This window comes from Passer montanus, unplaced genomic scaffold (genome assembly GCF_014805655.1).
Source record: "Passer montanus isolate IOZ18808 unplaced genomic scaffold, ASM1480565v1 scaffold47, whole genome shotgun sequence".
In the NCBI taxonomy this organism is placed as follows: domain Eukaryota; kingdom Metazoa; phylum Chordata; class Aves; order Passeriformes; family Passeridae; genus Passer; species Passer montanus.
This window is the reverse complement of record NW_024369596.1, coordinates 6,595,516-6,617,239: the sequence shown is the minus strand read 5'-3', so window position 1 is coordinate 6,617,239 and position 21,724 is coordinate 6,595,516. Positions and strand designations below refer to the sequence as shown.

General features: G+C 47.3%; 1 protein-coding gene across 7 annotated transcripts in view; it reads left to right on the top strand.

The window, feature by feature from the left end:
• Nucleotides 1-21,724, top strand: part of ARHGAP32 (Rho GTPase activating protein 32) — a 238,680-nt gene that overhangs the window by 156,643 nt on the left and 60,313 nt on the right. For 6 of the 7 annotated variants that reach the window (XM_039721962.1, XM_039721965.1, XM_039721964.1 and 3 more), the window contains 5 exons: nt 3,304-3,441; nt 5,423-5,515; nt 6,956-7,078; nt 9,140-9,217; nt 16,264-16,345. In XM_039721962.1, coding sequence (XP_039577896.1) covers nt 3,304-3,441; nt 5,423-5,515; nt 6,956-7,078; nt 9,140-9,217; nt 16,264-16,345 — 514 coding nt within the window. Of the gene's footprint in view, nt 1-1,310; nt 1,398-3,303; nt 3,442-5,422; nt 5,516-6,955; nt 7,079-9,139; nt 9,218-16,263; nt 16,346-21,724 lie in introns of those variants that run through there. The other variant, XM_039721967.1, reaches the window with a different exon arrangement.

Genomic DNA, 21,724 nt, shown 5'->3' with positions numbered 1-21,724 from the left:
CACAAAGAAGACATTTTTGCCATATGGATGTTGAGTGCCTGAAGCCCCAGAAATGCTGAGCTTTGCTATAAAACACAGTTGACAACACAAGATCAACTTAACAGGCACTTACTTGTATCTAATATTTTATTAACTCTCTAAATTAAAAAAAAAAATCCTTTTGCCAAGCCTTTCTGGTGCTTGAGAATTTGCAGGAAAGGGGAGCAAGATGTACAATTTTTATATTGGTAAATTACATTATATGGTTTCCAGTTATATTTGAAACCTTTGTAGTACTTTGGATCTGGGATGAGGCTGCTGCTGTTGCTGCTGCTTTGGCTGTGGCTCTCTGGGAATCTGGCTGGGAGCATCCAGACTTTGCTTTCCTGTGATTTGTGCTGGAGATCTAAGGGGAAGCATTAAATACTGTCCAGTTTCTTCCTCGATTGCTGCAGTGATTCCTTCCTGTAAAGTTAATTGCATCCTATGTAAATGTGGCATAAAAATTCATCACTCAGGCTCCAAATCTGCAAAAAACTTGGCTTAATACAACTTGAAGTCCAACCTAAAGCATGGGAGCTTTTTGAGATAAATTATGCCAGGATTAAAATTGTAGAATATTGGTAAACACTCCCCTTTAGGGTGTTGGAATAACATTCTGCTGGGTGGAAATGTGTGTTACTGGTCCTGAAGTGCTGCTCTGTGCCAGCACAGCCTGTGCATGGCCACTCTGAGTGGAATTCTGACAGGAATTGGCAACCCCATTCCCAGAAAGTGGAGGGGCAGATGCTGAGCTTTTGAGAGAAGTGACAGGACCTGAGGAGCAGCTGGAGCTGTGCCAGGGGAGGTTTAAGTTGGATTTAGGGAAAGGTTCTTCCCCCAGAGGGGGCACTGCCCAGGCTCCCCAGGGAATGGGCACAGCCCCGAGGCTGCCAGAGCTCCAGAAGAACTTGAACAGCACTGCCAGGGATGGCCAGGGTGGGATTGCTGGGGGATCTGTGCAGGGACAGGATGTGGAATGATGATTCTTGTGGGTCCAACTCAGGATATTCCATGATTTCATGAATTAAACTATGATCCTTTTGCACAAGAGCCTGCTATCCACAATCCTAGGCTGAGTGACCTGGGAATGGCGATGAGGTTCTGGCCTCCAGGCACCTACAGCATCTCTCTGCTGGAGCCTGGGCTGCTGGCAGGGACAGCTCAGAGATGGGTCAGGGACAGCTCAGGGATAGCTCAGGGATGGCTCAGGGATGGGAGAGCTCCGGGAGAGCTCTGCTGGTTGCTTAGCAGCTGCGAGCTGCAGTTTGGAGGTGCAGGAGCCGAGGATCCCGGCTCCCTGCCCGCGCTCCGGCTCTGCTGCCTGCCCTTGCTCCAGGAGCCTCCCGTGGGGCCAGAGACACTGCTGCTGGTCTGGGGTAAGCTGTCCCTGCTCATCCATCACCTTTTCCTGCTGCTGTCAGCCCTGTGCCCGGGATGGTGTGGGATCCTGCACACCCTGGCACAGCAGGGGCTGACCCAGCTCTGCCTCCCGGCTGCTTTTAACTCTTACTGCCCTCATTCGTGGCAACCAGGCTGCAAAGCTACAGGCCAGCCTTTAAAATAGATTAGAATGGAATCAGTGACAGGTTCAGGATCGATTGACAGATCATTTTGTTGTTTGGGTGGTCATGTATGAATGAAACGCCCGGTTTGGTGGCAGAGGCAGATCCAGGATCTGAGGGATTTCTCAGGCTGCTGTTCCCTGTGTTGGTGACTGAACCTTGAAGGTCACACTGGCAGCTCAGCAAGGGAGCAAGAATCCCTTAATTGCAAAAGATGGAGAAATGGGGAAGGCTGACAGCTCCATGAACAGAATTAGCCTTGCACTCCTGGTTTTGTTTTTCTCCTACAGACAAAAAGTGAAATTACATAATGTGGAAATCCCAAATAATTTATCCTGTGTAGGTGTCTCTTTGTAGGATTGTGAAATATGGTGATTTCTCATAAACTGAAAGCAGAGTCTGTGGACACAGTCGCAGTGTGGAGTTGTCTTAAATCATTGGGACAGAATGTAGCTGGATTGGAGGGTTCATATCTGCAATTGCCTCGCAGGCTTTGGATATTAATGTAAAACTGAGGCTTAGAACTTTCCTGATGAAGAAATCAGTGTAGAGGAATCATGACTGGGATTTCAGAGTAGGCCAAGCCTTTTGTATCTCGGGGGAGAGGGCACCTGGCAGAGCCCTGCCAGCCAGGCACAGCAGGTCAGCATTTACAGCTCTGTCCCCTGTTGTGTCCCCCTTACTCCCTGCTTTCTGCTCCACTTTCAGGCATCCCTGTGTCACTTCCAGTCCCTGGCACTGCCTCTCAATGCCCGTGTAACCCAGAGCAGTCTGATCCCTTGATTCCTTCCACATCCCTGGCAGTGTCCAAGGCCAGCTTGGATGGGGCCTGGAGCAAACTGGGACAGGGGAAGGTGTCTGTGCCCATGGCAGGGCTGGCACCTGGATGGGCTTTAAGTTTCCTTGTGTCCCAAACCACTGTGGGATTCTGTGATTAATGACTCTTCATAAAGTGCTTTGACCTGTAAACTGCTGCATTATTACAACATTTTTTATTGATCATAATAGGCCGTGGAGCATTTAAAAGTCATCATGAGATATTAAAAGCTTCACAAAGCAAACTGTTCTGTGCTGCCACAGTCCCTTCCTTGTCCCCTGGAGCAGTCTGTATCTTGTCTATATTTTAATTGGGGAAATGATATGCACTCAGGAATAAATCTGCAGCTAGAATTGTTCATCATGGATTGTTTTCTTAATTCAGCTGAACCTTTGCCTGGGGCATCTGGCAGAAATTTTGCAAGCTTCAATCCTGCCTTCAGATCTCTGGGTTTATATGCTTCTATCTGTTTGGAATCTAATTTCACGCTGTTTATACAACCACTTGGTGATTTACATTTGTGCAAGGACACCTCACATAGGAAAATGCTACAAAATCCTTGTAAGACAGGTGGAAGTTAAACCTCTGGGTGGGTCTCATGCTGCTGGGCCACATAGAAACCCATGGTTAAATAATTAAAACAGGACTACAAATGGCTGGTTTGAGCACGAATGGCTGCTGCAAATTAAAACATGAAAATGTTACCTGCAGATTAAACTATGAAAGTGTTACCTGCAGATTAAAACATGAAAAAGTTACCTGCAGATTAAACCATGAAAATGTTACTCGCGCATTTTGATTGCTTTGGGATGTTTCAAGGAGAAAATGTTATTTGTGCTCAGATTTCCCTTTCCTGCCCATCGTGCTGGGAGCTGCTGACAGTGTGGCTGTTTGTGTGTGCAGGGCAGGAGCTGGATCGTGAAGAGGAGCTATGAGGATTTCCGGGTGCTGGACAAACACCTCCACCTGTGCATCTACGACCGCCGCTTCTCGCAGCTGGCAGAGCTGCCCCGCTCCGATGCCCTGAAGGACAGCCCCGAGGTAAGGGGCCCTCTGGGACACCCAGGCATGGGATTTGTGCAAGGAATGACCTCCAGGGGAGGTTTGTTGGATATCAGGGACAATGCCATCGTGGGAAGGGCTGTCAAGCACTGGAAGGGGCTGCCCCGGGCAGTGGTGGAGCCACCAGCCCTGGAAGTGTTCAGAAGTGTGTGGATGTGGCACTTGGGGACATGGTTTAGTGGGGGACTTAGAGATCTTTTCCAGCCTCAGCAATTCCATGTATTTCTAGTACACAGAGTTATAGTAATAAGTATACTTACTACTAGTAATATGCTAGTAATGAGTATACTTACTTCTAGTAGAGAGTAGCTTTAATGCAGCCTGGGTTACATTTGAAAATTGGCTACCACGAATAAAGTCAGTGTTTTCCACTCCTAATTTCAGTGATCTAAAGGGAAATGTCCTGCAAGTTCAGACAAATTAATTAAGCTCCTGAATCTGGAATGGTAATTGAGTGTCAAGAAAGCAGCTGTCCTGTGGTCCCTTAGATGTGAATTTGGTTTTGTCTTTGGAAACTTTGTCAGCGATGTAGGTATTTCCTGGCTTAGTGTTAACAGCTCAGCATTCCCAGGGAATCATGCTGTCTGGGGCTGCTGCACTGCAAGAGCAATCCCATTTGGAGTGCTAGGCTTCCATTTTAAACTGAGTATTCCTGAAGTGTTTTTAAGAGCATTTGCATTAGTGTGTTATTTAAATGGTCTTTAAAAAGCTCTTTTTCCTCAATGAGGTTTTTTTTTTTCCTCAAAGAGATACTCATTTCTTGGCTTACTGTCTTCACCCTGAGGAGGATGAGCTGAAATTACCTCAGCTTCTCACTGCTGATAATTGAAAGATTTATTCATGTCCAGAAAAACCTCTTGGAAAGCAGCAGGTGAACCTTGGCTGCATCGTTCTGGAGGATGTGGACACTGAAATTAGTATCCCCTGGAATTTTACAGGGTGTTTGCCATGGAATTTAAGGAACTGATCATGCAGCCCCATCACTCAGCAGAGAGACTGATTTAACACTTGCTTTGGCTTCATGCGCGGTATTTCTGAGGAGGATTTAAAGTTTAAATTCAGCAGAAGCAGCACTATTCAGGACAATGAATTCCTGGTTTATTTTCAGTTATATTTTAGGCATTCCTATCTCTTGCATCCTTACTTGTACCACTGATTTAACTGGACTTTAGAGCAAGAGCCTGAAAATCTGCATTCTGTCTGCAAGCACAGAGGATGTGAAGATGCTGAACAGCTCTGCTGCTCTGCAGCTGTGGGGTGTCTCATCATATATTTTTTATTTTGAATTGGCCACGTTGGAACAGATGTTTGAGGAGAACAATGTTTTGAACAGTCCTACAGATTCTGGGCTACAATGCTGCTTTATACCACTGTCACTGGGAGACTCTGGAAAGACCTCAGTGGCTTCTCCGTAATAAAAACCAGTTTACTGTTACAAAAGGCCATGGCAAAGTGTATTTTTAAACCCCTCTTCTACTGGTTGAAATGTTACTCTTTGTCCAGGGGGTCACTGTGAGGTGCTGCATTCTTCAGGCTCTGCAGGCGTGTGGGGGTGAAACTCAGGGGTTGTTCACTGCCTGGTTCTTAGGTGGTTCTCAGGTGTCTCCCTAAGACATGAGTTGTTTCTCTGTGTGTCCACAATCAGGGCAAAGCTTTAGATTTAAGGTATCTTGACAAGGGAAGTTATGAAAATCTGCATGAATCTTACAGAATGATAATAATAACATCATTACTTCACAGAGAGCTGCTTCTTGACCCTTTATTTTGGTGTGACCACCATAACCCTGTGTGCAGCTTGGTGTCCTTTGAACGACAGAAATGCATTTATTTGCAGAAGGGAATGTATCTCTGTAACTCTTGCTTGTGGCAGTGGGTGATTTCTGGTCTTCCCTAAGCCTGCAGAAGGCTCTCCAAAGGCAGGTGCACTAACAGAACCACTGTGTGTGTGTTTGTGTCCCAGCTGGTCACCCAGATGCTGATGGCTTACCTGGCTCGGCTCTCCAACATCGCGGGCAACAAGATCAACTGTGGCCCTGCCCTCACATGGATGGAGGTACAGCACAAACCTGAGGTGTTCCTTGTTTCCTGACCTTGGAAACACAGCAGGCACACTCCTGCTCTTTCCAGACCTGTTGGTGTCACTGAAATTCTATTCTGAAAGCTTTATTCTCCTGTTACCAGCACATAAAAGATGTAGGACACACACAATCAGTATTAAGAATATAGAGGTTTTTCCCTTGTAACCTAGGTTTTGTCTCTCAGAAGTGGATTGTCCTGCTGATATTCACAGAGAAGGTGGCAGTACCAGTGAGCTGCCTGGGAATGTCAGGTTCAGGGCTGGGTCTCCCAGTGATGGGTTGCAGAAGGCTCACTTATTTCAAAGCTCACTTATTCCTGCACTCCTTTTTGCCAAGGCAATGCTGCAACTGTGGCACATTTCTAAAACTCAGCTGTCCCTGTTATGGTGTTTCCCTGCTCTCTTGTTTTTCTAAATCATTTTTCCCTGTGGCAGCTCCAAGCCCAGTAAATACTCCGTGCTCCTGTTGGCTCCCCTGCAGACAGAGGCAGCCTTGTGCTTGCAGTGGCACAGTTTGTGTGTTGTGAACTGCAGCTGCAGCTCTGCTTTCAGGTTTAATGGTCTTGTAGCCTTTAAACAATAGCTCTTAGTGGGGATGAGAGCAGGGGAGGCTGGAGGAGTGTCCAGCTGTCCCTGCTCAGGCTGCCTGAACGTCGTGTGGCTTTCCATCGCTGCACACCAGGAATAGAAACAGCTATTAATAGACTTGCAGCTCCTTTTTAAATGGATCTGATAAGGATTGAGTGTGTTTTCCTGCAATTTCCCCTGCTGATATCCTTCTCACCCTGAAATCCTTTGGGATGAGAAAAATCTTGGAAAGCAGCAAAGGGAGGGAGGAAGCTGTAGGGAGAAATAAGATGTAGCATTCAGAGGCCTGGAGATCACAGCAAACCCAGTGCAGAGTAACCTTTGTGACTCACTGAAAATCCTACACAATTTTACACAGAAATCTGAGAGTTTTGGAAGTATGCTGATGATTGCAAAGGAGGGGTGCCTGTTTTCTTTAAAAAAATAATTTAAAGGGTGGGAGAAAATGTAAAACAGCACTAGTTTTTGGGTTTACAGCATTTTCTCCTTGCCTCAGTACCTCAAGCAGTAATTCCACCTCGTAGAGGATTTTTGTAGTGCATCTGTATTTTCATGGAAAACCACCATGATGTGGTGCTGAAGGGAGGTGCAGACCCTCCCTGTGTCACTGTGTGTACACCAAGCTGCACCAAGGCAGCATTCCTCTCCTCTGGAGGGGCACACCCGACCTTCTGGAGCCCCAGCGAGCTGCTCCGGCTCTGCTGTGCCCTCTCTCCGGGGGCCCAGGGCTGGGCTGTCTCTCTCAATCAGCTTGAAGCCTTTGCACCACTAAAATGCCTCCTCACTTGTCCTCAGCTGCCTCACAGTCCCCTGTGCTCTTTGTTTCAGATTGATAACAAGGGGAATCACCTGCTGGTCCATGAGGAATCATCCATTAATGTCCCTGCTATTGCTGCTGCCCATGTCATTAAGAGGTACATTGCTCAAGCAGCAGATGAACTGTCCTTTGAGGTAAATAAAGCACTTGCATTCTTTGTTGTCAGCTCCAAATGAGTGTAATCTGTTTGCCTGGGCCTGTGTGCCCATCAGGAATATGTCCAGACACTTCCACAATGTTTTGTGAGGTGAAGCTTGGAAGATGAAGTTAAATATTCGATCTGCAATGAGTTGGATGTGGGCAGATGTTCAGTCATCTTTAAAATAGAGCTTTACTTGGCATTAGTATCTTCTGATTAACCAGCTCCTGCCAGCTCCTCTGGGCTGTCCCTGAGCAGAGCCCATGTGTTTTCTGTTCAGGGTGACTGTCCCTGTGTGTGTGGACACAAGTTTTATTTCTCCTGGCCCAGGTTACACATACCCTCTGAGCAAGTCCCTATCCATAACCATTTTTAAGAGCTTCTGCTCCCATGAGAAGTAAAGAACAAGACTGGCAAATGATTGCTGCTTAAAGGGCAGGTGATGAGCTAAAACTGGCCTGAAAATCCAGCACAGGAGCTGCTGTGGAGTGAATCCCTGAATCTCAGGATGGTTTGACTTGGGAGGGACTTTAAAACCGATCCCATTCCACCCCTTGCCATGGGCAGGGACACCTTCCAGTAGCCCAGGTTGCTCCACATCCCATCCAAGGTCTCCAGGTCAGACCCTGGAAGTTTGTGGTTGTCTGGCAGTTGTCTGTTTTACCCAAAAAGCAGTAGTCTGTGCTCTGGTTGCCCTGTGCAATGGTGCTCTTTCTACCAAACATGTGAAGGAAAACAGTGCCCTGAGGAGCTTTGAGATCACATCCTTGGTGTGCAGCACAGGAAGAAAAAATAACAGGGATAGTCTGGTGCTGCCAGTGGTTTGTTCATGTTCAAATCAAGGCAAGCATTGGTATACCCCAAAGAACTGTGTGATCAGAGGGACATGTGGGCATGGCAGCTCTGAGCTGGAATCCAAGCAGCACAGGATCCAGGCTGCTTGTCAGCTTATGAGAGCACTGAAATGACACTCCCTGCTTGTAAATCTTGCTCTGTGCAGAAGGGAAACTGAGGCACATGTGGTTTCCAACGATGTGCAGTGAGACACCACGGCAGAACTGACACAGAACAGGGTCAGGGGGTTATGATGCTGAGTCCTGTTCCCTAACCCAAATTATCTCTGTGTTTATTATTCTAAATTTCCAATAGGCAGTTGCACAAGAAGTTGTCTGGGGTTTGCTGCCCAGTTCTGAGAAACATCCTCAGTGTCTCTGCTCCTGTGGTGGCAGGAGTTTCCTTCATGGACATTTGCTTTCCTGTTGATTCACTATTCTCTGGAGGAAATAATTTCCCCACGTCTCAGTCATCCCTGTCTGCAAACGGGTGATGTGTTGTCTTTTCTGTAAAACACTTTGAATCCATCATTGTAAAATATCTGGTGAAAGTTGGGCATTATTTTTTGCCCACCTACCTGGAATACCTGCAGTATTTATTTAGGTTCTGCCCCTTCTCATTTTCTGTGATAGAGGCCACACATAGCTTGATTCAAATCAAGCCAAATTTAGTATTGATGATACTGATTTCCTTTTGAACTATTGCAGTACTACATTTTTATGGGAATGAGCAAAGCTTCAGAAAGCCTGTCTGGTGTCCTTGGCCATTTTCCATCCTGTTGCTGTAGCATCACTTCTCTGCTCACTTCCTAATCCTGGGCAGCTCACCTGAGGCAGTTTGGGAGCTGCAAAGGCAGCTCTTCACTGTGCTGTGAGAGGGAGCAAGGAGACACATGTCAGTGCCTACAGACTCGTGGGTAGGGCAGTAAAAATCAGTTCAGCCACTGGAGCAGATTTTCCCAAGTGCTGACACATCACTGCAGTTGAACCAGAGCCCTCTGTAGGCCTTCCCAGGAGCCTGCTGCTCTTCAGGCCCTTTCCTTTTGGAGCAGCTGTATCCTGGGTGCTGGACAATGCAGGAACTCCTCCACCCCACAGCTCGGTTTTGCAAAGGCAGATGTGCAGCTGCTCCAGAGTTGTGCAGTTTTTTGCAGTGCTGAGCCTGTTGTTATTGGAACTGTGCTCTCCTCCTGGCTGGGACTGATGCTGTCAACCTTTTGCAGGTGGGGGACATCGTGTCTGTCATCGACATGCCACCAAAGGAGCTGACCTCGTGGTGGAGAGGAAAGCACGGGTTCCAGGTAGGCGCCAGCCCGGCCGTGGCAGTGGGGCTGGACAAAAGCAGGAACCTCAGTGCTGTGTTCCTGGAGCTGCTGTGCCTGCTCACGTGGCTCAGGGGACGAGCAGGGTGTCCCTGCCTTGGTGTCAGGGACTCCCCTTCTCTCTGGGCTGGGGCTGGAGCAGACACAGGGTCTCCACTGGAAGTTTCCTTCCTCCCTCCCCTCGGGAAGGAGGGCTGGCTGTGGCCTGTGATGGACGGCTGGCCTGATGGCAGTGGAAGCTTGTGCTGCACCCCCTCCAAGGCAGCTGACACTGTTACTCACATCATCCCCTTCCTTCCAGTAGCTCAAACCAGCTCAGGCAGAACATAGAGGATTTGGAGAATTCCAGCTGAGGAAACAGTGCTGCTGACTTAGACAAGCCACCCATCCATGCCTGTGTTCACTGTGTGGTGTCAGTATTGCTGGTCCCTGTAAACATCACAGCACAGAGATGGAGACTGAATTTTCAAAAGGTCCTAAGCATGCCTGGGGATCAGGTACCAAACTTTGTGTGTTGAAATGGCAGTTCTTCCAAGGAGTTTTTAATCCTTTGGATTTTGCCATTAGGAAATGTAAAAGCTTTACAAGTCTCTTTTAACCAAGCAAACCCCAGAGCCACTGGGGGTTGGGGGGCTGACTTGTGTTGTCTCACATTTCAGCTGCTTTCAGCCACAGGGATTTCCATCTGCAGCTGCTGTCTGTGAGTGGGTGGGATGAGGAGTTTGCTCTGCAGAGGCTCAGGATTGACCAGACACTTGTGTAATTTGGCATGGAAAGTCTTCTCAAGGCTCCTCAGGTTTTCCCTGACAGCCCTTTCTGTGCCAGACCAGGCTGTGGCCCTGCTGCTGTCAGTGCCCAGTGGCTGGATCTCCCAACCCAAGGTGGATGCACTGCACCATGCTAGTGCTGTCTGCTCAGCCAGGGCACGTGAGACACAGCTTGTGTTGGTTTTGTGTCAGGTGTGGGAGTTTAGGTGACATCTCATTTGCAAAGTCAGAACAGCATGGACAATAGACTACCTGCTCTGAAGTTTAATTTGTTTCTAGAGTCAATACACTGGTACTACTTGAACAAACTTCTTCTTCTGAACTGTGCTGTGCCTTTGCTGGACTTGTGTTCTAGTCTTAGAAGCCTTAAAGCTGAATATGCTGTACTGTTATAGAATCAGGGAATGGCTTGGGGTGGAAGGCACCTCAGACATCAGTTCCAGCCCTCAATGGATTAAATGCTGTAATACTGCTTGGAATGATCATCCTATGCCATGATTAACTTCCAAGTGAATCAATCAAGCAAAACAAAGCTACTCTGTGGTCTGTGCCTGAGGGTGGGCACTTTGCACAGGGTTTGGAAGCCCTGTGTGGGATGTAGATCCCATTACTCAGGCTGACTGACACTGGGGCCAGGTCTGGAGAACAGCACTGCTGGTGAAAGGCACAGAAGCAAGGCAGCCCTTCTGCAGTTTGTCACAGCTTTGTGCCTCTCAGATCACAGTGATCCTCTTGTGTTTTCCCAGCATAAAAACATGGTGATGAGCAAACTGCCAGAAAAGGGGGTTTTCTGTGTCCCTGCACAGTCAGGCTCCTGACACAACAGATACGAGCAGCTGCAGAAATACAGCACCATATTCTGGCTTAACAGAAAATTCGGGGTGGAATAATCTTTTGTCCTTAATGACAAGCAGGAGTGGTCACAGTGTGAGCAGGTGACAGCCAAACACACCATGGAGATGTAGCTCTGTGTTCCCACAGCTCCAGGAGCTGGGTGCGCTCAAAGTCTTAACCTGTGTGTCAAGTTTAAAGCTCATGAGCTCTAAATGTACAGAAAATGTACATTTCCTGATGGAATGAAGTCTTTAGATGATACAAGCAGTAACAATTCAGAGAAAGGGAATTTATCTCTCTTGCTACAGCAGACCTAGAGATGAGTTACAGGCAGAAGTGTCCTTGATGGATGCTCAAAAAGAGTGTGTAGGTGAAGAATGTTGTTACAGCAATAGGTGTAGGCACAGATGAAGCTGTGCAGCCTCTAAAGCATTTGTTAAAGGCAAATAGTTCTGTTCCTGTTTAGGAACATTGCAATGATAGCAATCTGTTGATCCAGTAATTTGAATTAATAAAATAAATCAACTGAGCCAGATAGTTGTGATTCTGAGAGTAGATAAAAGGAGGAGGTCCTGCCACCAAATGTTTGGACAGCTTGTCCTGTTATTTCTTGGGTTTTTGCTTCGTGTTAAGGGGGAGCAGGGTTTTATCAACCAACCACAGCTTCCATTAGAAATCATGTCTTGATAGGAGGAAAGCAAGAACAGGGACAAAAACTTCTTGTTTTGCTGAAAGAGTTAAAAATTACTTCTTGACTTAGAGGAACTCCCCTGTTTTTGTGCATTTGAAGCAGCTGTGAGTTGTGTGTGCCCAGGCAGAAGTGTCTTCATTGCTGCCTGTCCTGCATCCCTTGGGATAGTGGGAGGGCTGTGGTGAGGATCTGGAGGCAGCTCTGCAGATGTGAGCCAAAAACTGGCTCTGACAGGCTGCAAGCACCTGCAGCTTGGATTCAGCATGGAAGTCAGAGTGTTCCTGCCAGGCAGAGCTGCCCTCCAGGGATGACTCACTGGTTTGGGATCCATCACACTTCCCTGGCACAGTGCCTGTGCTCTCTGCATACCTGAGCTCATGACTGCATTGCAACACACCTAATCCTGTGTGAACAAAACAGCCCACGAGGCTCCTTAGCATTTGCTCTGCTTGAAGTAAAATGATTTTTTCTCTTCCAATGCCCTCAGTGTGAGTCAGTGCTTTCTCTGTAAGATTGTTACCTAAATTACAGCCACCTCCACATTAACAGCCTTCAGCCCTCTTTGTTCTGCTCTGCTTTTGCTTCATGCTTTGTCTTTTCAATCAGCTCTGTGTCAGGGAGCTGAGTCATTGGGGACAGGCCCTTGTTTGATGCATGACTGCTTTTGGTTGTCCTGAATTATTCTGGTTTTTGGGAATAGTTTCCTGAGGTGGAGATCTGCCCTACAACCTGCACTGCTGGAAAGGTGACAAAACCAGGGTGTGCAGCCAGGGGGGACTGGGCTGATTTTAATCACACTGTGATTGCAGCAGCTTCAGCTGATTGTGAGACTGCAGATCCCAGTTCCAGAGAAGGCCAGGATGGTTTGGGTTGGGAGGGAACCTGGGGGATCATCCAGTCCCACCCCTCCCATGGGCAGGGACACCTTCCACTATCCAAGCCCCATCCAGCCTGGCCTTGGACATTCCCAGAGATCCAGGGGCAGCCACAGCTTCTCTGGGCACCCTGTGCCAGGGCCTCCCCACCCTCTCAGGGAAGAAGTTACTCCCAGTATCCAGTCTAAATCCCATCCATCCCTGCCCTCTGGCAGTGGGAAACCATTCCCTGTGTCCTGTCACTCCGTCCCTTGTCCAAAGTCCCTCTCCAGCTCTCTGGCTTCCTAAAGTGCTGCTGGCACACCAGTCAGGAATGGATAATCAACAAGTACCATCCCACACAGACTTTTTTTGTGAATAAAAGAAGTCACGATATTTTTATGGCCCAGGTGTTCAACTCTCAACAGGAGCTCAGGATATGAGGAATAATAATCCTCTTCCTCCCTGTTAGTATTCCCTAAAGTGAAAGAGGATCTCAGCAGGGGCTCCTTTGGGAGCAAGGTGAGGGTGTCCTGCACTCGGTGTAGTCACTTGGCAAAGACTCAGTGAAAATTCTCCTCAGGAAGGCCAAATAGGCCATAAAAACTTCAGTTTCCCTGTCAGGTTTTGCTAGACTGTCATCTGATTTAAAAGAAAAAGAGAAAACTTTTTGGCTGAAATTGAATCCACACTGTAGATTATGTCAAACCCAAAAAAAGCAATCCAAATGTCTCAATGTTTCATTTGCCATTTAAGTTGCATGTACTTCCTCATTGGTTTGATTTGCTCTCGTACTGAAAATTAGCATTGTTACTCTGACTTTTCCCTTTAAAGCCTCTTGTGTCCTTCAATTTTGAATTTGCTCCCATACTGAAAATTAGCATTGTTACTCTGACTTTTCCCTTTAAAGCCTATTGTGTCCTTCAGTTTCAGCAGCCCGTCACAGAAGTGAAAAGGTAAAGCTGTAGTAGATGTTGCAGAGCAGTTCTCATGCACCAGCATGTACCTTCCTCCTCTGCTGAAGGTCTGTCATGATATATTTAACCTTTAGATGACCTTACATTTATCTAAATATATATACTACCCTGGCTATTAATTTTCCTACGTTGCCAAATCCTTTAATCCTGGCTCAAGCTGCAATAGTGCCTTCCTACATCTGTTGAGATTAACTCTTGGACTAAACTCATTTATTTATACAAAATCATGGAAAACTTCCCATAGGAGGAGAAGTAGCATCCTTTAAGTGGGTGGGAATGAGGTAGAAGTTGTTGATTACAATCCCAATGAGGATCTCCTGGGGATTTTGCAAGAAGTTAGAATAAGTAAGTCTGAAAATGTAAATTCTTGCAGTGAGTTAAGATGAGAGAGCCAGCACAATTCTTTGCCCTTAAAAACCCATTGTAATTATTGGTGTGAACGTGGCAGAAGTGATACATGGAGAGCAGGTAGAATGTTTGATTTGGGAAGGTTCTGGGACATCTGGAAGCAGTGACATCACCTTCCAGGGTATTTCATTTCTGAATTCCTGGTTAGTGTGTTGTACAGTGCATCCACAAACAGGAGAAATACTGTGTTAACAGTCACAGGCAAATGAGTTTTGATTTTGTGTCCAGCATTTGATTAAATGTTCAACAGTGTGGGGTCTGAGGTTGGGTTTAGATCTGGATTTAGAAGAACAAGAGAAGGTTGGGGTCCCAGGACTTTGTGTTTCTTTACACAGACAATGTGGGCAGTTACTGAAAGTGGAAGAAACTTCATCACTCCAGCTGTGGAGTTTCCCAGATGATGTCTGTGTGGTGGGCTGAGACTTTCCCTGGATCTGTACATTTTTCCTAAATTAAAAATTGCCTCCTGTATCTCTCACATGGGAAATGTCCAGCAGAGACTGTCAGCCACGGTGAAGTGTTCAAGGTCAGCCTGGGGAAGAGAAGAGAACGTCGCGTGGAGACCTCAGAGCACCTTCCAGTGTCTGGACAGGCTGCAAGGAAGGTGGAGAGGGATTTTGCATCAGGAGCTGATGTGACTGGACATGGGGGAATGGTTCAAAACAAAAAAAGGGAATTTTAGGTTGGATATAAGGAGGCAATTCCTCCTGTGAGAGTGGTGAGGCCCTGGCACAGGGTGCTCAGAGAAGCTCTGGATCCCTGGAACATTGGGTGGGACATTGGGGCTTGGAGTAACCTGGGACAGTGGAAGGTGTCCCTGCCCTTGGCAAGGGAATAGATGATCCCTAAGGTCCCTTCCAACCCAGCCCATCCTGGGATTTCATGGTGTAAAACCATGAAGTGTATCTTGTTTAAACAGCAGCACTTCAGTGTCCATGCCACTCAGCGTGTTCCTTGGCATCTCCCAGCAGAGCAGGTCCCTGAGCCATGAGCTGCCAGAGGAGGGGCCTCTCTATGTGATGCTGCTGTTCATGCTCATTTTCTTGTGTTAATGGGCACATTTCTGTCTATAAACTGCACAAAAATCCCCACTGTGTTCCATAACTCCAGGATACCATGTCCTTGCAGACCTGGCACACCCAGCTGAGGCAGTGGCTGGTGCAGCCATGCCTGGTGTTGGATTTTGGGTGGGTTCTGTGAGTCTCCTGTGATGCCCAGGCCAGTCCCAGTTACAGGGAACCCCAGCTCACAGCCTGAGTGCTGCTGGCCCAGAGTACTGCTCCAGCAGGCTCAGAGTCCTGACAACAATCCTGTTTCAAGTCTGTGACATTGTGTGATGGGTGAAGGCTTGTCCTTGTGCTTGGGCAGAGCATTGCCCTGCTGGGTGTTGGGGTGTGGGAAGAGGAAGCTGTGGGCTCTGGTAACTGTTGCTTCCTTTGGGGAATTTGGAATAACTTCAGTCTGCACACCCCACATGTGACACTGCCACCAAACTGGTGGGATGTTGATGGGTGAAAATTAACTTGGAGTAGGAAGGAGATCAATCTTTCTCCATGGAGACAAAAGGGAATTGTGTAAGATGAATTAATAGAGCAGGGAGTGTCTGCTAGGCTTAGTGCTGACTGCCCCTCTGCCTCCAGAGGATTTCATGGATGTGCCAACATGGCACAGTCCTGACTCAGTTCTGCTCAGATGAGCTTGGGGCCATCCTCTGGCCCTTTCCCTCATGTTCCTGTGGTGTTTGGGCAGACTTGGTGCTTCCAGCTGTCCAGTCACAGGCAATGGGACAGGAAACCTGCCCTGCCTCAGGTGAGTTTGGGGAGGTGCTGGTGCTTGAGCTCCATCTCACAATACAGGAGCTGTGCTGGGTGAGCAACACAGAGAAAAGGTGGGCAGAGATGCACCGTGGATTAAAGTTACCAAAGGTCTGCTCTGGTCTGACTTTCACCTGGGATGAGAGTAAGAAGAAAGATGCTGGGAAATAAGAGAGAAGGTGGGGATGCAGGGAAGTGCCAAATTCCTCTCTGGTCACACTTAGCCTGAATCTTCACACAGAGAAAAGGAAATAATTTCACTTCTCCCCAGGTACAGCAGCTCCTCTTGAGTGGCATGGGAATGTCTGCAAGCACATCGTACTCCAAGAGCACATTAGGATCCTTCCCACAGCCTTTAACCCTTAGGCTGGTTTAGAGGGGCTCTCCAGCCTTTCTGCCTTTGAGGGGCTGCAGGGAGAAATGCTGAGTTGAAGGTCAGTGCAGGGACACTGCAGATTAGCACTCAAAGTTGATCACTCCAGAACCTTGCAGTGCCTGAGGCTCTCAGATTGTTCTCTCTCAGGGTGCTGGCAGCAGAGCAGAACCTGCAGTTGTCAGTGACTGCTGGTCATTTGATGCTGGATAATGTCAGGGAGCATCACGCAGGGGCAGTTGAGGGGAGATATTGGTTGAACACTTCAGATCATAACACTCCATTTCCTCTTTCTCTTTTACTCCAGGTTGGATTCTTTCCCAGTGAATGTGTAGAACTCATCAACGACAAAGTCCCTCAGTCTGTGACCAATTCGGTGCCAAAGCCAGGTGTGTAAATCAGCTTTTCTTGATGCAGTGAACTGGACTGGAGTTCTCTTTGTGTGTTCTGTGTTTAATACCTCCTTCACACGTGTCATGAGTGTTGATCATCCCCTGCACACCTTCATGCCCCTCTGTGTGTTGATCACCCACACATTGCCCCTCTCCGGGGAGCTCCCACTGTTGAATGTCTTTCACCTGCTCTACAGACTTGTGTCAATGTCCACCTCCTGCCTGACTTGAAGGATTTAAACCTGTCAGAATTTCAGGATACTTTGAGCAGTCTGTAATGAGAGATTCCATTAAACATCCCAGTTCTGGGTGGTCAAGGGAGTGTTGCATGTCAGGATGTTTTATACAGAACATAGATGAGCAGCAGTGTTTGTGCTGATCGGATGGAATAGATCACCTTGGTACTGGAAGGTTCTTTCTGCTTGAGGATAAATGGAGGAAGTTGGATATAACAATTCGAATGCTGGTTGCTGGTGCTCTGGGTACCTGGCTCCATCTGCTTCCTCCTGCCTTCTGGACAGTTCTGCATTGTAGGAAAAACAGGCAAATTAATCCAAAGTTCTGCTGAAGAAAGGAATAATAAATATTGAATGGGATTTTGAATCTGACTCTACTGTCAACCTTCCCATCCCTTCAGTGTGTTCTGGAAGTGATTGGCATTAGGTGTGCAGGCATAACTGAGAGCTCTGTGAAATTTACTGGTGGGGAAGCTGAAATTATTTTTTTTTTAATATCTCTGTATTCATATAGGTAAAGATATTTCTATATATCTTTAGTATCGAGAAGTTTCCATGTGCTGTCTTTTCTTAAAATGTTAAGCAGCTGGGAAGTGGAGTTGGTGTTGAACTGGTGTAATTCTCATTCCTCTTCTCTATTTTAATGATGTTCCTTATCTTGGCAGATTGCTGACTTGATACTTTTAAACAAATAGATGCAATTCAAAAGCTTGACATTTGCCAAGGGAAATAACAGCATTTTATCAGCTCAGAGCTCTGGGGTTTGGTGGAAAGTCATGGATACCCAAGCTGTGAGTGCTCTGCAGTGATCTGTGTCCTTTGGAGAGCTGGCAGGCCCAGCTGGGGCAGGGGTGTCCTCGGCCATTGGCACTGCCAGCCTCTGGCATTCCTGGCAATATGCATCTGGAATCAGAGGCACAGAGAGGGGCATTCCCTGGATCCAGGACCTGCCTGTGCCCAGTCACTGCTCCACCAGCCAAAACAGGAAAGGCAACTTGCAGCCTAAACACAAGCAAATGTTGATTGTTAAACGTGGCTCAGGCAGCTCAGTGTGCTGAGCTGCTGGGGAGCAGGGTCTGCTTTAGGGGGGAGATAATGGAGCAGAATGGATAAAGAGATTCTGTTTGGCTTCAACAGCACCATGGGGAGTGGATTTCCCCCTTCAGCCCTGGGAAATGTTTGGTACAAAGCTGGCACCACAAGTCCATGTATCATGAAAAGTAATAAGTTGGAAGATATTGCCAAGTCACAGAGGTGTCCCCTGGCCTTCCCTGATGGTTGTTCCATTAACAGGCTCCTGTTCCCTGATGGGTCCATTAAAAGGCTCCTCTAGGAGAGCTCTAACGAGCTTTGAGGTGGAAGGATTGGTGCAGCTGATTCTGTCATCCTGCCCCTCTCCTGCACACAGAATTGCTGGTGCCACTCCTTGGGTGCATTCTCTGTGCACCTTGGGAAGTGACAGCACTTCAGTGAGGCTGGCAGGAGTTCCTGAGGTTGGTTGGAATTCCTTCCTTGCAAAAGCTGCTGGGAGAGGAGTCAGGGAGGAGGTTCCTGTAGTTAGGGAATGGTGCTGGAGGACTCCAGGAACTCCTTGGCTGGATGAAAAGTGCTGTGTGAGGTGGGTGAGAGGAGGAAGGCAGGAAGGAGTTCCAGTTCCAGGTATGCCAGCACAGCCCAGGGGGTGGCATGGGGCAGGACTGAGGTGCTGCCAAAAGGGAAGCTGGATGTTGCCAAGGGCACCCTGCAGAGCTGGCTGGGAATGGCATTGCTGGGATAATGCACTTTCCTTGCCCATATTCCTGCATTTTGTGTTTTCCAGTCCACACCTTATGCACTTAAATAGTCACATTAATTACTTTTCTCCCTGTACCTGTATTTAAAACATCAGTTTGGCTGTCCCCAAGGACTAGAGACTTTCCTTAAAGTCTCACTTGGAGCTGTTGTCCTCACTTGACATTAGCAGGGTATTTCATCTTGAATTAATGTGAAGTTTTAGATTTGGCCTTGATGAGCTGCACTTATCAACAGGCCAACTTTGATTTCTTTAATCAAAATAGGATGTGTGGAGCATCCAGGACTTTGTGTATGTGCAGAGTAAAGCTCTTTGCCACGAAAGAATTTCCAAACACAGAACTCCTTGTGCTGCTTAATTGTCCCTGGATCTGGCTGGGCTGAGGAACCTAATGAAAAGCAGATGGAAAGCAGGGAACTTCCTACCCTGGGTTTCTATTATTATTTATAATTAGAGGATTTGATGTGCACAAGGGATGGGGACAGCATTTTAATGGAGCCATAAAATATTGCAGTGGTCTCTAATGCAGGGCAGTGACTGCAGTTCCATGGAGATGAAACACAGGGAAGGGCAGAGGAGGGTTGGGTTTGAGGGCAAGCTCTGCTTTTGGAAACAACATTTTCATGGACTGTGGTAGGACATGCTTTGTACCAGCAGCAGTGGAGCCAGGGCCTGGGATAAGTGATGAAAAATGGGAAAATACAGAAAACCAGAAAAACCATACAGAGAACTGGCCTTTTTATTCCATTCTGAACAGTCAGAGTCATATGACAGAATATCAGTTTTGCCCCAAGTCACCTCTCAAATATATTTGATAATAAAGTTTGGAGTCAGGAGAGGAAAGGTACCTGTTGAGAGGTATTTTTCCTCCAGTGTTGGACTAAGCCTGTGCCCTCTTTTTTTCATCTTCAGTCCTGTAAGAAAATGTTTTGGTTTTTTTTCCCAGCTGGGATGCAAATGCTTTCCTGACTGTTTCTATTTATGTAAGAAAACCTGTGAAGATCTGGGAAGGTTCTGTGGGCTCATCAAATCTCACATTTCTTGAGCACTTTCCTTTTCTCTAAATTCTCCTAGTATTCTTAGTGGTATACAATACATTAATGATAATTATTTAGCCTAAAATATTATATTGGATTTATATCTACTATTTCATAGTTAATATTATCAATTTAGCTGAATTTTAATGCCAGAATAAATGGAATCAGCTCATATTCCTAAGCATTTTTAGAGATCCAGCATAGAGGCTGCATTTGAATTTCAGATATTCAGAGAGAAGTGAATCTTTTAAATATTCAGTGCTGCTCAGAAGGAAAAGTGTGAATAGGTGCTCTGGATTTTCCTTCTAAGTGAACATTTGTGAGCTGCCTGAACTTAGTGCTGTGTTGACTCTTCTTGTCCCCCTCTGTCCATCTCCTTTTTTGGGAGCAGTGTGTTTATGTCCATGTGTGCTCATGTTGTCCCCACTCCTCAGTCACAGTCAGTGTCTTGGCTCTCTCTTTCAGTCCCTTTCTTCCTCAGAATTCTGGATATTCATAGTTTAGCAGTATTTTAACCCATATCTCACACCTTACCTCATGCCTGCAGTTTGTTTTTGTCTTTTCCTAACAAGCAGCATCTTCCTGTGACCCAGCCTCACTGCAGTGGCCTTGGCATGGTCATTTTGGGGAAGGTTTGAGACTTGGTCTTTGCTGGGGAGCAGCTGCTTTCAGTGGGGAAGCACAGAATTAGGCTGCAGTTTGCAGGGGGACAATTAGATCTGAAGAGAAGTGGGGGATGAGAAGGTGATGTTTCACTTTTTTTTTCCTCCCCCAAAATAAGCATTTTTAAAGCCTCAGGGGTCATTCTCACAAAGAATGTATAACCCAGCAGCTCTGCCCAACTTTATGGAGGAGTTTTCAACTTCCTATCTCATCCTTTTAATTTATGTTTGAGAGGTGAAGGTGCTCTTATGGGACACAACATTAAAAGGTCCCCTGTCAGTATTAGAGGCTGTTGTGAATGACTAATTTTCATTTTAAAACATCAGTTGATCTGGGTCAGCACACCCAATACAAATAATCCACTGAATTTTAGGAGGATTGAAATTTAGCTCTGCATCAGGCAACAGGCTCTGCCCTGACCTCCTGCAGGCTCTGGTCAGTGCTGGAGAAATTAATTTTAACAGCAAAAATGCAAATTGAGACACATTCACTGAGCTGTTGCAGTTATAACAAGGCCTTGTTTGAAACAGGCGCATTTCTAATCCCTGGATAAAAAAGATTGTGGTCAATATTTATTTTAATAAAAATCAGAAAGAAGGAAGTGCAAATAGAGCTTAAATTCTGCAGATGCCCAGGCTGAGCAGCCATTTGCCACTGATAAGAGCATCATGTCTTAATTAGTGCTTTTATAAAGAAAACAGGGGAAGTGAAAGTGTACATAATTAGTACCAGTCTTGTTAATCTGAAGGAAACAAAGCACTTGTTTGGTGTTCATGCCACTGTCTCATTAAAGCTGAATTAAATGGAACAGGGCTGAGCCATGGTGGGTCTCCATTTGCAGGGGGAAGCAGAGAGGGGTGAGCACCCAAAGCTGCAGAGGGGTGAGCACCCAAACCTGCAGAGAGGATGAGCACCCAAAGCTGCAGAGGGGATGAGCACCCAAAGCTGCAGAGGGGATGAGCACCCAAAGCTGCAGAGGGGATGAGCACCCAAAGCTGCAGAGGGGATGAGCACCCAAAGCTGCAGAGGGATGAGCACCCAAAGCTGCAGAGGGATGAGCACCCAAAGCTGCAGAGGGATGAGCACCCAAAGCTGCAGAGGGATGAGCACCCAAAGCTGCAGAGGGATGAGCACCCAAAGCTGCAGAGGGATGAGCACCCAAAGCTGCAGAGGGATGAGCACCCAAAGCTGCAGAGGGGATGAGCACCCAAAGCTGCAGAGGGGATGAGCACCCAAAGCTGCAGAGGGGATGAGCACCCAAAGCTGCAGAGGGGATGAGCACCCAAAGCTGCAGAGGGGATGAGCACCCAAAGCTGCAGAGGGGTGAGCACCCAAAGCTGCAGAGGGGATGAGCACCCAAAGCTGCAGGGAGGGGATGAGCACCCAAACCTGCAGAGAGGATGAGCACCCAAAGCTGCAGAGGGGATGAGCACCCAAAGCTGCAGGGAGGGGATGAGCACCCAAAGCTGCAGGGAGGGGATGAGCACCCAAAGCTGCAGAGGGGATGAGCACCCAAAGCTGCAGAGGGGATGAGCACCCAAAGCTGCAGGGAGGGGATGAGCACCCAAAGCTGCGGGGAGGGGATGAGCACCCAAAGCTGCAGAGGGGATGAGCACCCAAAGCTGCAGGGAGGGGATGAGCACCCAAA